The 15,671-nt window shown below is 53.1% G+C and overlaps 1 protein-coding gene across 2 annotated transcripts in view; it reads left to right on the forward strand.

Moving 5' to 3' along the window:
* KIF5C (kinesin family member 5C) overlaps window positions 1-15,671 on the forward strand; it is a 59,354-nt gene that overhangs the window by 21,821 nt on the left and 21,862 nt on the right. For both annotated transcript variants that reach the window (XM_029072168.2, XM_029072167.2), the window contains exons 4-15: window positions 2,226-2,330; window positions 2,622-2,670; window positions 3,392-3,447; window positions 4,352-4,439; window positions 4,610-4,734; window positions 5,940-6,044; window positions 7,264-7,412; window positions 7,912-8,060; window positions 11,001-11,176; window positions 12,304-12,372; window positions 12,716-12,922; window positions 15,446-15,592. In XM_029072168.2, the coding sequence (XP_028928001.1) occupies window positions 2,226-2,330; window positions 2,622-2,670; window positions 3,392-3,447; window positions 4,352-4,439; window positions 4,610-4,734; window positions 5,940-6,044; window positions 7,264-7,412; window positions 7,912-8,060; window positions 11,001-11,176; window positions 12,304-12,372; window positions 12,716-12,922; window positions 15,446-15,592 (1,425 nt within the window). The remainder of the gene's footprint in view (window positions 1-2,225; window positions 2,331-2,621; window positions 2,671-3,391; window positions 3,448-4,351; window positions 4,440-4,609; window positions 4,735-5,939; window positions 6,045-7,263; window positions 7,413-7,911; window positions 8,061-11,000; window positions 11,177-12,303; window positions 12,373-12,715; window positions 12,923-15,445; window positions 15,593-15,671) is intronic.

A 15,671-nucleotide genomic window follows, 5' to 3' on the forward strand; every position in this document is an offset into this window, starting at 1 on the left:
TAGACCTAGGCCCTCTCAGATTCCCAGGCCATAGAACATAGAAAGTGTGATCCGGTCAGGCCAGGCATCCCATCGGAGGAGAAACACTTTGTGAGTAGCGGTTGGACATCACTCAATCAACCAGTGGTATTTATTGAGTGCTTAGTGAGTGCAGCGCGCTTGGAATAAGCACTTGGGAGAGCACGATACAACGGAATTAGCAGACTCCTTCCCTGCCGTTAATAAGCTTATAGTCCAGAGGGGCATCAGACACGGTCAGAACCCGTCTCCTCCCCGTCAGTCTGCTCTGGCTAGGGAGGGCCCAGCGAGACCAGAACTCTGCCCACAAATGGAGGAAACCCCAGAGGATGTTGAGATTTTCCTCTAAGGGGAAGGGAGGAGGAAAATGCACAGACGTTTTCCTTCTTTAAGGCCCGACAGCAACAAAAAGCCAGGAAGGGGAAAGGGCGGGCTAAGCAGAGGAGCGGGGACGCTGGCCACGTTTGGTCTGCAAAGACAGCGAGACGTAGCCAGTGGCCCTTGAGTCAAGAGGACGACGCTGCTTTGTTGTGTGCCGGACCGCCCTCGGATCGGATACCTCTCCCATCCCGGGTGGTCTGATCTCTGTTCCCTGGGCCACGGAGGTTGTGTTTCCGCAGAATCCCACAGGAAGGAAAATCCATACTCACCCAGCCCGTTCTTCCCACATCCATCCCGCTGAAACTGGACAGATGCAGGTGGTCAGAAGACCATTTCCTAATTCAGCCTGCTCTCTCCAGAGTGCCTAGGGGAAGCGGGCCGGGAAGGACCGAGTGTCCTGCACCCATTTTCTGACCCATTCTCTCATTCATTCACTCCAGTGATTTGGGGAAAAGGGCAGCCTTGGGGGTGGGGGCCCAGGAGGGGCCTTTGAGGCCCTCAGATTGGACCGGGATCTATGGTGACCTCCGACTTGTGGGGGCTGGACTGCTATTTTTCTGGCATGAAGAGCAAAGGGGACACGGGCCCTAAATGCTGGTCGGGACATGGCCCGACCCTCAGGGGGGTCAGTGTGGCACCCTCAGAACAACGGTTCGGCAACAAGAGGGCACCACTCACAAACTAGGTGGGGTTCCTGGGTGGACGGACAGCCAGTGGGTGTGAGCCCCTGCCCTCAGAGGCGGAGGGCTGCACGGAGGCGATTCTGCCTGACAGAGGGCCTGGGTGTGTGTCTGGGGATCAGGTCTCTCGAACTCCAGACTCTCAACGGAGGCGGTGAGAGGCCCTGAGGGCCAGCGGCAGCGGTTGGCGTCCTGGGTGACGGAGGCTGATGCTCCAGCGGGTGGAGAAGGGTCTCCGGTCTCCGGTCTGTCGGTGTCCGTCCTGCCGGCATCCACTCCGATCGGGGCCGGGGAGGTCGGCGAGGGGTCCGGCAGATGTGTCTTTTGGGATCAAACAGATCCCAGGGGAGCAGTGGCTGCTCTCCAGATTCCCTTAGTGCACCAAACATCTGAGAGACAGAGACAGAGAGATGGAGAAGGCTCCCCGCGGGGTAGTCACATATGTCACACATGCCCACAAAGGACACATGTACATATCTTTCTTACGTCCATATCTATTTCATTTATTTTTATTAATGTCTGTCTCCCCCTCTGGACTGTAAGCATGTTGTGGACAGGGAATGTATCTGTTATATTGTTGTATTATTCTTTCCCAAGCTCTTAGTACAGTGCTCTGCCTATAGTAAGCGCTCAATAAATATGAGCGCTTACCTACACTGACAAACACCCCCTGCCACAGCACACATTCACGCCACACACACCACACATACACGAGAAGCAGAGTGGCTTAGCAGAAAGAGCCTGGGCTTGGGAGCCAGAGGTCGTGGGTTCTAATCCCCGCTCCGCCGCTTGTCAACCGTGTGACTTTGGGCCAGTCACTTAACTTCTCTGTGCCTCGGTTACCTGTAAAATGGGAATTGAGACTGTGAGCCCCACGTGGGACAACCCGACTACTTTGTATCTACCCCAGCGATTAGAACAGTGCCTGGCACATGGTAAGTGCTTAACAAAAATCATAATTATTATTATTATTTTTAGGCCACTCCTCACACCTTCCCATGTACACCACATACAAGCACACACACACGGACACACCACGTTCCCCCACACATCAACCCCAATCCCTCCACCCACGCACACAGGAACGTTGGCGGGCGCCTCCTTGCAGCGTCTTCCGATTTCCTTGGATCCGTGCTGTGTCCACAGGGGAAGCTGCACGACCACCAGCTCATGGGCATCATACCGAGGATCGCACACGACATCTTCGACCACATCTACTCCATGGATGAAAACCTGGAGTTCCACATCAAGGTGAGCACTGCGCGGCCCTGAGGGGATGGGTTCTGGGGGGGGACGGCGGACTCAGGCCACAATCCTCCCCCGAATCAGCTCCCTCCGTTCGGCGTCTGGCCCGTACAGTGGCCCGGCCCTCGTCGGTCAGTGCTTACTATGTACTAAGCAGCGTGTTAAGTCCTGGGGCCGGCGGATACATCGCGGTAGAGTCCTAGCCTTCTATTTAGGGCCCCACCGCGGGTGACAGATGGAAACGGTTCGGAACCATGATCCGCGTGGCCCTGACCCCGGCCTTCTGTTCTGAATTAGGTGTCCTACTTTGAGATCTACCTGGACAAAATCCGGGACCTGCTTGACGGTGAGAGAGCGGGACGCGCGGCCTTTATGGGGACCACTGCCGGAAGCCCGGGGACCCTCCCTCTGGGGCCGTCCTCAGCTGGACCGCCGCCAACCCCCTAACGGAGGTCTAGGTCTTGGAAGACCGCTATCTGACTCCTCTAGACTACGGTCCTCGTGTGCAGGGAGCGTGTCTACCCGTTCTGTTATAGGGCACTCTCCCAAGCGGTTAGTACCATCCTCCGCATACAATAAGCGCTCAATAAATACGACCCGATTCTAGACACTGAGTCGGCGTTAAAGGGCCCTAACTCCACAGGGTTTCTGACTGGTCTTGCTAAGGATGAGATCAATCAGTGGTATTTACTGAACACTTACTATGTGCAGAGCACTGTACTAAGTGCTTGGGAGAGGACAATCTGACAGAGTTGGTGGACTCGTTCCCTGCCCACGGGGAACCTACAGTTTAGAGGTGTGTGGCTTCAACTAATGCAATAATTCAGTTCTGGGTGACCTTAAAGCATCAGAAAGAAGGTAGTCACATTCAGAGGTCTCCTGGAGGAGGGGTCTCAGGCTTCCTGGGGCAGGGGTCTCAAGCCTCCTCGGGGAGGGGTCTCAGTCGGGCTTCCTGGATGCGCATAGCAGGAGTCTGGCTAAGGCGAAAAGAAGTCGGGTGATGTCGTGTCCTATTTTAATAGATTTAGTGTTGGTTTCATTCACTTCTCCTGTGACCCTGCTTGTAGTGTCCAAGACGAACCTGGCAGTGCACGAGGACAAGAACAGAGTCCCCTTTGTGAAGGTACGGGGGACACTTGCTTGGGCAGCGGGGAGTCTGAATCCTGGTTGGAGTAATCATAGTAACTGTGGTATCGTTTAAGTGCTTACCATTTGCCAAGCGCTGTGCTGACCGCTTGGGAGATAAAATACAATCAGATCAGATACAGTCCTTGTCCCGCATGGGACTTTCAAGGGGGAGAGAGAACAGGTACTGAATCCCCATTTATCAGATGAGGAAACTGAAGCCCAGAGAGGTTAAGTGACTTGCCCAAGGTCACACAAAGGTCGAGTGGCGGAGCTGGAATTAGAACCCGGGTCTCTAGACTTCCACGCTGCTTCTCTGAGTATCTTGCCTAGCATTAGAAGCCCCCAGATACCCATTTTCAAAGTGACCTCGCCGCCGAAGAGGGACCTGAGTGCAGTGGAGACGCTTTCTCCGTTCCACCTTGCAGTATCCAGGTTCCGCATCGGCCTGTGGCCTGGCTTATCGGTGCCCGTGACCAGCAGCGAGCACCAAAGCCCAGGAGGGAGCCAGTGGTCTGTCGATAGCTTGGCTCTGGGTGACCTAAAAACGTCAGCAAGACCGTAGTCACATTCAGGTCTCTTGGAGGAAAGGTTTTCAGACTTCCGGGTGGAGGGGTTTGGGGCCTACAGGGTCTCAGGCCTCCAGGAGGATCCCAGAGCCGACCCCCGACCCGTCTCCCGGGCTTACGTTCTGAGGAAAACAGAAATGTTTGAGGCCCTCAGTTCATCTGGCGGCGTTCCCAAGGGACCCAGTGAAAGCGGAATCTTGATTTGTCTTTGCCACCGGCCCCCGGTGGCCCTCCCCCGACCGTGTCCGGAGAGGGAGCGCTGGAAAGCGTTAGGACGAACGTTCTGCCGGATCAAGGCGGGGCGGCGTTGACCCCGAGTTTACCGTTCCCCAGGGCTGCACGGAGCGGTTCGTGTCCAGCCCCGAGGAAGTCATGGACGTCATCGACGAAGGGAAGGCCAACCGCCACGTGGCCGTGACGAGTAAGTCCCCGGTCGTGGCCCCGCCCGAAGCGCCCCAGAGCACTGCGCCCCAAAACGCTGCTGGTTGTAGCGGACGGAGGGGTGGCGGGGGAAGGAGGGTTGGCTTAACCGGGCCCGGGAAGACCTGGAGTCCGGACGTGGTTCTCACGTGTAAATCGGGTTCCTCGTAGATATGAACGAACACAGTTCTAGGAGCCACAGTATCTTCCTGATCAACATCAAACAAGAGAACGTCGAAACGGAGAAGAAGCTGAGCGGCAAGCTCTACCTGGTTGACCTGGCGGGGAGCGAGAAGGTATTAGGCCCCCATCATCCCATCTCTCGGCCCCCTCATTCTGAAGCTTTGTGAGATTTCATCCGTGGGATGTTGGCTGAGACAAGGGACACAAGAATTACAGACCTGGTTTTGCTTAAGTGCTTTACTTCGTGCCGGGCACTGTGCTCGGTGCTGGGGTGGGTACAGGATCAGACACCGTCCCTGTCCCTTTGGGGGCTCAGGTTCCAAGAGCGAGGGGGGTGGTATCTTATCCTCATTTCAGATGAGGAAACTGAGGCTCAGAAGGGTTAAGTCACCTGCCCCACGTCACACAGCAGGCCAGTGGTACAGCGGGGAACAGAACTCGGATCTTCTGACTCCCTGTCCTGTGGTCACACTGCTTCCCAAAAAGGAGGCATTCATTCATTCATTCATTCAATAGTTTTTATGGAGCGCTTACTATGTGCAGAGCACTGTACTAAGCGCTTGGAATGTACAGTCCGGCAACAGATAGAGACAATCCCTGCCCAATAACTGGCTCACAGTCTAAACGAGTCAATCTCACTCCTGTTTGGAAAGCAGAGTTTGAATACGAAACTGCTGGAGTAGGTCTTCCTAAGTTCGGGTGGTCTAGGTCTGGATGCTAATGATGATGATGTTGATTATGGTATTTGTTAAGCGCTCCCTATGTGCCAGGCACTGTACTAAGAGTTGGGGTAGAAACAAGCAAATCAGGTTGGACACAGTTCTTGTCCCATGTGGGGCTCACAGTCTCAATCCCCATTTTACAGATGAGGAACTGAGGCACAGACAGTGAAGTGACTTGCCAAAGTCACACAGCCGACAAGTGGCGGTGCCGGGATTAGAACCCAGGTCCTGCTGACTCCCTAGCTTTATCCATTAAGCCGCACTGCTTCCCTTCACGCTGCATTGTATGGGACTCCATCAGGCAGATCTGTCTCCGGGGAAGCTGGAGGTTGCTTTCCGGATTCCGTGGGCTTGAGAGACCCTGTGTTTGGAGGTCCCTCCTGGGGTCTCCATGTCCCCAGGGCAAGACGATCCCCCGGTTTCTGGGTCCGGGTGTTCTTCCGCCTGAGCCAAGAGCGGAAATGGTGCTGGGTTCTGCTGTCAGTCCCATACCAAGATGGTGCCTCCTCGCTTCCTCTTCCGTCTCTGACATCATTATCTCTCCTCAAGCTTCCTCTCTGGGGTGAATCTGACGGGCTTCTGGTCCCCCCTACCAGGTCAGCAAAACGGGAGCTGAGGGCGCGGTTCTGGACGAAGCCAAAAACATCAATAAGTCCTTGTCTGCCCTGGGCAACGTGATCTCGGCGTTAGCAGAAGGAACGGTACGTTGCTCTGGTCCCGCGTGATCCAGTCCTCCTGACTGGGCTGTTCTCTTATTCACAGTAATAATAATAGCCACTGTGGTATTTATTCAGTGCTTACTACGTGCTAAGTGCTGGGATGGTTATGCGATAATCAGGTCAGACACAGTTCCCGGTCTAACGTAGGGCTCGCTGTCCAAGCGGGGAGGGAGAACAGATCTTTCCCTCCCATTTTTCACAGATGAGGAACATGAGGTCCAGGGAAGCTAAATGACTTGCCCCAGGTCATCCGGCGGGCAAGTGGCATTGCCGGGATTTTTATTTTTATTTTTTTCAGTAAGCGTTTACTATGTGCCAGGCACCGTACTAAGCTCTGGGGTAGGTACGGGTATCAGGTGGGATACCGTCCATATCCCGTACGGAGCTCACAGTATTAATCCCCGTTTCACAGATGAGGCAACGAGAAGTGAAGTGACGTGTCCAAGGTCACCCAGCAGACACGTGGCAGGAACCCAGGTTCTCTGCCTCCCAGGCCCAGGCTCCATCCACTGGGCCACGCTGCTTCCTCTCCCCCAGCTCTAGCAAGTTGCCAGAAAGGGCTGAGTGCAGAAATATCAACCTTGTCGTTTGATGCCCGAGGACACCCTCCATTTGCGTCCGCTCTGCGGCGTGAAGAAAGGCCACATTTAAGGGACCACGAAAACTGGAGGTCTCCCAAGTCTTTGTAGAGCCCCAAGTGAACACCTCCACTATGTGCCAAGCACTGTACTAAGCTCTGGTATAATAATAACAATAATAATAGTGGGTTTTTTAAAGCAAATGCTACGTGCCAAGCACTGTACTAAGCTCGGCGGTGAATACAAACAAATGAGGTCGACCACAGTCCCTGTTTCACACAGGCTCACAGTCTTACTCTCCACTTTACAGATGAGGTAAATGAGACCCAAAGAAGTGAAGTGACTTACCCAGGGTCACCCAACAGACGAGGAACACAGCCAGGATTAGAACCCCTGTCCTTCTGACTCCCAGGCCTGTGCTCTTTCCACTGGGCCACCCTGGTTCTCTGGATAGATACGAGATCATCAGGGTGGCCAGTCTCTGTCCCCCAGGGGGTCGCAGTCTACCAATTCCAGCCTGTCAGTCACGGGCAATCTCTGATGGTTGCACCGGGATTTCAGTGAATTGTTTGACCATCCTTTTCTTCCCCTCCCTTCCCTTCCTTTTTCTCTCCCTTGAATAGAAAACTCACGTTCCCTACAGAGACAGTAAGATGACCCGAATCCTTCAGGACTCTCTGGGCGGGAACTGCAGGACGACGATCGTCATATGCTGTTCGCCCTCCGTCTTCAATGAGGCCGAAACCAAGTCCACGCTGATGTTTGGGCAGAGGTGGGTCCGCCGGGAGGACGTGGGTCACGGAGATGGCCTCCGTATAGCCCTAGTGCCTCCTGGGTTTGGGGTAGCGTGACTTCAAATGGGTCTGTCGATCAAGAAGCAGCATGGTCTAGTGGTCAGAGCACCGGCCTGGGAGTCAGAAGGACCTGGGTTCTACTCCGGACTCCGCCACTTCTCTGCTGTGTAACCCTGGGCAACTCACTTCAATTCTCTGTGGCTCAGTTCCCTCACCTGTAAAATGGAGATTAAGATTGTGAGCCCCATGTGGGACAGGGACTGTGTCAACCTGATTAGCTTGGATCTACCCCAGAATTTAGCACAGTGCCCGGCGCAGAGTAAGCACTTAACATTAAAAAAAATTAGACACGAGTCCACCCTGCTTCTCAAGGCCTCGATCCAGAGATCTGCACTGTAGGCACTCAATAAGTACCACCAGTTGATGGATGGCTGGGGGCATTTATGCCTGGTGCATTTATGCCTTTGGTGACTGCAGAGCCAAGACGATCAAGAACACCGTCTCTGTGAACCTGGAACTGACGGCGGAAGAGTGGAAGAAGAAATACGAGAAAGAGAAGGACAAGAACAAGAGTCTGAAGAATGTTATCCAGTATCTGGAGATGGAGCTGAACAGGTGGAGAAATGGTAAGGAATGGAGGGTTTTCGAAAAGCGGCCGGGAGGAGGGATTTGAGTAGAAATATTTTAGAGAGCCAATGGGGAGACTGGGATTGTTAAGCGCTTACGACGTACCAGGCACTCTACTAAGAGCTGGGCTCTCCTGAACCTTGTCAATTATTTTATACTAAGCGCTGGACTCTCCTGAACCCTGTCAGTGATGTTAACAGCAAACAAGGCATTTCCCGATTTCCCCGTCTTCCTTATTGTCCTCCGCTCTCACCTCCGCCTTCCAACATATTTTGCCTCCTCTAGACTGGAAGCCCGTTATGGGCAGGGAATGTGTCTGTTTGTTTATTGTACTGTACTCGCCCAAGCGCTTAGTACAGGGCTCTGCGCAAAGTAAGCACTCAATAATTACGATTGAATTGAATTTATGGATAGCAAATCCTACAGAAAATGTCACTCACTGTGAGTGACTGATGACTTAATACAGTGCTCTGCACGTAGTAGGCACCCAATAAATACGATCAAATTGAATTTATGGTTAGCAAATACTACAGAAAATGTCACTCACTGTGGGTGAATGACTACTGGCAAGGCTATGTCAGAAGCGGCGAGGCCCAGTGAAAAGAGCCCGGGCCTGGGAGTCTAATCCTGAGGACCTGGGTTCTAATCCTGGCTCTACCACGTCTCTGCTGTGTGACCTTTGGCTAGTCACTTCATTCTCTGTGCCTCAGTTCCACATGTGGGGTTTAAATCCTCTTCCCTCCTCCCCAGGCTGTGAGTCCCATCTGGAACATGGACCGCGTCCAACCCGATTATCTGTATCCACCCCAGTGCTTAACGTAGTGCTTGGCCCATGCCTTACAAATACCTTAATCGAGGCTACCTTTGGCCACTCACTGATTGGAGGCTTTTAGCCTTTCGATGGGTCCATCGCTGCTAGTGGAACGGGGAACGTGAGGAACCGTGTGGCGTAACTAGGAGATTTCAGCAGCACTTGGCTACTCCCGTTCGGTCTCCGACCCCTGTCGGAGTTGAGCTTTACCTCCGGGGTGAGGCAGCTCTGTCTTTTCTTCAGGTTCTTTCCCTGTGCCTCAGGTTGCTCTTCCCTATCCCTCGTCCCGGCTGCCTAAGGTGGGAGCAAGGGGAGGCTGTGGGCCAGGAAGTAGCCTTCGAGCAGGAGCCAAAGGCAGGGGAGGGGTAGGCAGCCTTAGCCGTGCTTTCCAAGCATCTGATTCCGAGGTACCAACCTGTCGTCGTGAGCGCGGGAGATGGGAAGGGGGCAGGGATTTTAGGGCGGAAAGGGGACTGGGAGGAGGCGGGCTTAAAAGGGCTAACAGGCCAGCAAGATGGTCGGAAAAAGGCAGGACAGTGGAATCTGGCATTTCAGATGGTGTCGGACCCACTGGTGGCCCAGTGATTAGCGTGCTCGTTCAAGCTGATCGCTTCGGTTCTGGGGACCGCTCGTGGCATGATTTGTTGGGTCAGAACCACAATCCATCCAGATGGAACAGGATTCTGTCTTCAGCAGAGGCCACAAGATCTTTGGAGGAACCAAGTGAAAGTTATGTGCCTTCTATTTCTGAACACAGAACTTCGCGCTTAAATGTATTATTTAAACGAATACTTTTTGATAATGAAAAGAAATTCACTGTACCCCCGGGGCCAATACCTGAGGAAATGACCATTTTTGAGACGTCAGAACTGTGTGCCCCACTTCCAGTGATGATGATGAGTTCTTGAGACAAAAATCCTAGTCTTTAGTTTTTGTATAATTAAGAATCATATTTACCACTTACCTCCCTATTAAAATATTTAATTTTTATTTATATTGGCTACCAAGTGGTCACGTTTTTATCTGTCTCCCCCGATCAGACTGTAAGCCTGTCAATGGGCAGGGATTGTCTCTATCTGTTGCCGAATCGTACATTCCAAGCGCTTAGTACAGTGCTCTGCACATAGTAAGCGCTCAATAAATACTACTGAATGAAGGAATTTTAGGTCTTTTCAGTCCGCGGCCCCGTCGCCCCGGAGAAGCGTGGCCTGGTGGATAGAGCACAGGCCTGGGAGTCGGAAGGACCCGGGTTCTAACCCCGGCTCCGCCACTCGTCTGCTGGGTGTAAGCCTGTCAGTGGGCAGGGACTGTCTCTGTTGCCGATCTGTACACTCCAAGCGCTTAGTACTGTGCTCTGCACATAGTAAGCGCTCAATAAATACTATTGAATGAATGAATGGGTGACCTTGGGCGAGTCACTCAGATTCTCTATGTCTCAGATATGCTATCTGTAAAATGGGGGTTAAGTTGGGGAGCTCCATATGGGACATGGACTGTGTCACTTATGTGATTGAATGACTGAGTCAACCAGCGATCTCCTATTGTTTGGGCCCCTGGAAAGGGACCAGGGGGAGGAGCTGATTGGATAGGATTGAATTGGACAGAGAAGCAGCATGGCCTAGTGGATAGAGCACAGGCCTGAGAGTCAGAAGGTCGTGGGTTCTAATCCAGGATCCGCCACTTGTCTGCCGTGTGACCTCGAGCAACTCACTTAACTTCCCTGGCCCTCAGTTCCCTCACCTGTAAAATGAGGATTAATAACAATAATAATGGTATTCGTTAAGGGCTTACTATGTGCCGAGCACATAATCAGGTTGTCCCACCTGAGGCTCACAGTCTTAATGGCTATTTTACGGATTAGGTTACTAAGGCACAGAGAAGTTAAGTGACTCGCCGAGGTCACACAGCAGATAAGTGGCGGAGTGGGAATTAGAACCCACGTCCCCTGACTCCCAAGCCCGGGCTCTTACCGTGAGCCCTATGTAGGACAGGGACTGTATCCAACCCAACTATCTTGTATCTACCCCAGCGCTTAGACCTCATAGTAAGCTCTTAGGGACGATAATCGTCACTACTGAATCCGGCGGGTTGTCGCTCACAGCCCTCTCCCGCCGCTCTTGTCTTCCAGGGGAGTCTGTGCCTGAGAACGAGCAGATCAGCGCCAAGGATCAGAAGAACCTGGAGCCCTGCGACAATACTCCCGTCATCGACAACATCGCACCCGCCGCGGCCGGAGTTTCCGCCGAGGAGAAGCAGAAGTTCGACGAGGAGATCACCTGCCTGTACAGGCAGCTGGACGATAAGGTCTGTGGCGGGTGGCCGAGGGTCCGGGTAGGAGAAAGGGAGTCTTGGGACCACTCCGGCCGGACCAGTGGTGTCCGCGGCTGGGAACCTGCGCCTCAGTTACCTCATCTATGAAATGGGAGTTAAGGCCGTGAGCCCTATATAGGTGGGACAGGGACTGCATCCACCCGATTAGCTCGTATCTACCCCAGCGCTTAGTACAGTGCCTGGAACGTAGTAAGGCTTACCAAATACCATTAAAAAGAAAAAAAAACAGCAACCGATATCCTCAAGTCCTGTCTGGGGTCCTATAAGTGTTGCGTATAGGGTGTGGAGTAGATACAGTACAATGAGATCAGACACAGTCCGTGTGCTACGTGGGGCTCATAGTCCAAAGGGAAGGAAGGATGGGTAACTTAATCCCCCTTTTACAGATGAGGAAACAGAGGCACAGAGAATTATGTGACTTGCCCAGAGTTACCCAGCAGGCAAGTGGCGGAACTGGGATTAGAACCCAAGTCCTTCTGACTCCCAGGCCCATACTCTAGCCACTTGAGCCACGCTGGACTGGCCCCGGCTCACCTGGCTTTTCTTGACTAGCACGGGCCTGGTGGGTGTCCCAGTGAATATCTTTCTATTTCTTTAAGAAATCGGAGGCTCCCAGGAAAATTCTGCCGGGTTCAGCTGGTGGCATTCACTCATTCAATAGTATTTATTGAGCGCTTACTATGTGCAGAGCACCGTACTAAGCGCTTGGAATGTGCAATTCGGCAACAGATAGAGACCATCCCTGCCCACTGACGGGCTCACAGCCTAATTGGGGAGCCTCCAAGTGGCCTTCCCAGCCTAAGCCCCTCCTTTCCTGTCTTCCCACTCTCTTCTGCATCTCCCTGACTTGCTTCCTTGGTTCTTGCCCCACGGCACTCATGTACCTATGCTGTAATTGTTTTTATTTGTATTAATATCTGTCTCCCCTCCTCTAGACTATAAGCTCGTAGCGGTCAGGGAATGTGTCTGTTTATTGTTGTATTCTACTCTCCCAAGCGCTTGGTACAATGTTCTGCACACAGTAAGTGCTCAATAAATATGATTGAGTGAATGAATGAAGGGGACTCCTTAGCCAGTTAATGATGGATTGTTCATTTCAGGATGATGAAATTAACCAGCAGAGCCAGCTGGCCGAGAAGCTCAAGCAACAGATGTTGGATCAGGACGAGGTGAGGGAGCGGTGGTCCGGCTTGCCCTGGGCTTCGGAGCTTTGGGCCCTGGCCCCCTCGGGCGAGCTTGGGTACCCCTGAAACAGCCCTGTGTTCGGGACCCTTCCCCAAGTAGGCGGGGTGGTCTTGCTCTCTGAGTTGGGAGGCTGCCATGCAAGGTAGGATGTTAGGCCAACCTTCCCCTGCATCTTGGGCAATGCTTTTGGTCAGGATTGAGCCCACGTCCCCCCCTTCTCTGGTCAGAGTCCATCCCCCTTCCCCCAGGCAGAGCCCGTCCACCCCACCCCGGCCCCCAGGAGAGCCCGACCCCCTGACGTGGAGACAATGGGGGCCTGCGTTTCAGCTGCTGGCGTCCACGCGGCGAGACTACGAGAAGATCCAGGAGGAGCTGAGCCGCCTGCAGATGGAGAACGAGGCGGCCAAGGATGAGGTGAAGGAGGTGCTGCAGGCCCTGGAGGAGCTGGCCGTCAACTACGACCAGAAGTCGCAAGAGGTGGAGGACAAGGCCCGCACCAGCGAGCAGCTGGCCGACGAGCTGGCGCAGAAGACGGTGAGCCTCGCTCCGCCCTCCATCGTGGGCTGGGAGGGCCACCGGAACGGTCACCGGGGGGGCCTGGCTTCCGCTGGACTGGCGGCTCCCTCCCCGGCTGCCGGTCGGGGCAGGGGTATTCACGGAGCGGGCCGGAGGACAGTGACGGGGACAGGGAGGCTCCCTCTTCCTCCCTCCAGGAGGAATTCCCAAGGTCGCTGGGGGTGCCGGCTCCGGGGGCTTGGCCGGGAAATACCATCGGTCGGCCGTGTGACTTTGGGCAAGTCACCTCATTTCTCTATGCCTCTCTTCCCTCATCCGTATAATAGGGATTATGACTGTGACTTGGAGGTGGACTGTGTCCAAACTGATTAGCTTTTATCTGCCCCAGTGCTTAGTTCAGTGCCTGCACATAGTAAGTGCTTAACAGACACCATAAAAAAAAAAACAAAACCCAACCCTCCCTGCCAAAACTCAGAGTCACTTCCAGTAAAGTGAGGGAGCTAGTTGGGTATTCTAGTTCAATTCAATTAGGTTCAGTCATATTTACTGAGCACTTACTGTGTGCAAAACACTATACTAAGCACTTGAACAGACACATTCCCTGACAACAGTGAGTTTATGGTCTAGAGCCCCCCCTCAACCCTACCTCATCCCCTTAGAACACCACCCAAGGAGCTCTTAACCAGCGGCGGATTCATTACTTATTAATAATAATTGTGGTATTTCTTGTTTCCTATGTGCCAAGCACCTAACTGAACACTGGGGTTGATGTAAGACATCAGATCAAACACAGTCCCTATGCTGCAGGGGTGTCACAGTCTAAGAGGGAAAGAGTGTGGGGATCTTATGCCCATTTTACAGAGGAGGAAACCCAGGGCTAGAGAAGTTAAGTGACTTGTCTGTGGTCCCAGAGCAGGGAAGCTAGAGCCGGGAGGAGAATTTAAGTCCGTTGACATTTTGGTAATTATCCGCATTTTGTTCAGATCTACTCAGAAGCCGTTCAGGTCCTTTCTGACGGCTGTTTCTAACACATTTCACACCGCGAGGTTTGATGCATAGTTTTGAGGCACCCTTTCAGCATTCCCCTTCGACAAAACTCAAGTCATTCGATAAGTCAGCGGTATTTACTCTGTGTAGCTCAGACGCTTGGATAGGTACCCTTTGAGCACTTGACATTCACCCCACAGCACTTCCGTACATATCCATAATTTGTTTTAATGTCCGTCTCTCCATCTAGACTCTGTGCCCCTCCTGGGTGGGGAATACCGCTGTACTGTATTCTCCCAAGGGCTTAGTTAGTCCAGTGCTCTGCACACAGTGAGCACTCACCACCGTTGATCGGTTCGTCGATTCGATGAGCACTTATTGTGAGCTGAGTGTTGTTCTGAGAGCTTGGGAGAGTTCATTCGAGAAAGTAGATGTGGTCTCCACCCTCAGAAGAGACGGGTATTAAAATAATTTACAGGAAACGACAAAGTAGAAGGTGGTGTATCAAAGTGCCGTGGAAGTGGGGTAAACAGACCTAAGGGAGGGAGATCAGCGTAGAGAGGAGAGGGGTTAATCAGGGAAGACTTCCTGGAGGGGGTATGATCGACATAGGACTTCAAAGGTAGGGAGAGTGATGGTCGGTCAGATATAAAGGCGGAGGGAGTTCCAGGCCGGAGAGAATGTGAGTGAGGGGTTGGTGGCGAGAGATGAGATCGAGTCACAGTGAGAAGGTTGGTATTAGAGGAGGGGAGTGCATGGACCGGGTTGGAGTGGGAAAGACATCAGGGGAGTTGTCTGGGGAGTGGGATGAAAAGGGCCAGATTCACTGGGAGAATAAAGTTTAGAGACGCAATGATCGGAGCCCCGAATCCGGGCAGGTGCCAGTGGACAAACTGTGCTCCCCTGACAGGAGGGGTGGATTTGTCTAAACACAGTCGCCCTGGTTTTGCTCAGAAAGGACCTCGGTGGTATTTATGAAGCTCTTACTGTGTGCAGAGCACCATACTAAGCGCTTGGGAAAGTACGACAGAATGGGTAGACGCCATTCCTCTCCTCAAGGAGCTTCCAATCCTGAAGCCAAACTAAAGATCATCCAGGCCTTTCTAGGTAGACAGGGGCAAAGCCTTTATTTTGTCTTCTAAAAGTAGGAGCGGTAATGATATCATTCGTTCATTCATTCAGTCGTATTTATGGAGCGCTCACTGTGTGCAGAGCACTGTACTAAGCCCTTGGAAAGTACAATTTGGCAACAGATAGATAATCCCTACCCAACAACGGGCTCACAACCTAGAAGGGGAGAGACAGACAACGAAACAAAACAAGGAGACAGGCATCAATATGATCGAAAAGCCCCTTATTAAGAGCAAAGCACTGCACCGCGTGTTTGCAGAAGTCCAGCAGAAGGAAGAGCCGCAGAGCCTGCCCATGAGGAGGTTCTGGTTTAATGGAGGGCAGAGGTCTGGCCGTCGCAGAATAAGCCTCTGAAACTCCAGTTTCGTCCGGGATAGTCCGAGGAGCGGCCCGCTTAACTCCGGAGGCGAACTCTCTCTGCAGACCACCTTGACGGCCACGCAGAGGGAGCTGAGCCAGCTGCAGGAGCTCAGCAGCCACCAGAGGAAGCGTGCCACGGAAATCTTGAACCTGCTGCTCAAGGACCTGGGGGAGATCGGGGGGATCATCGGCACCAACGACGTGAAGACGGTAAGACGCCTCTTCCCCCGGCACCGTTTCGGTGTTGATTGAGCGCCGAGCGCTGTGCCAAGTGCTGGGGTCCCAGCAC

Source organism: Ornithorhynchus anatinus, chromosome 9, assembly GCF_004115215.2.
Source record: "Ornithorhynchus anatinus isolate Pmale09 chromosome 9, mOrnAna1.pri.v4, whole genome shotgun sequence".
NCBI lineage: Eukaryota > Metazoa > Chordata > Mammalia > Monotremata > Ornithorhynchidae > Ornithorhynchus > Ornithorhynchus anatinus.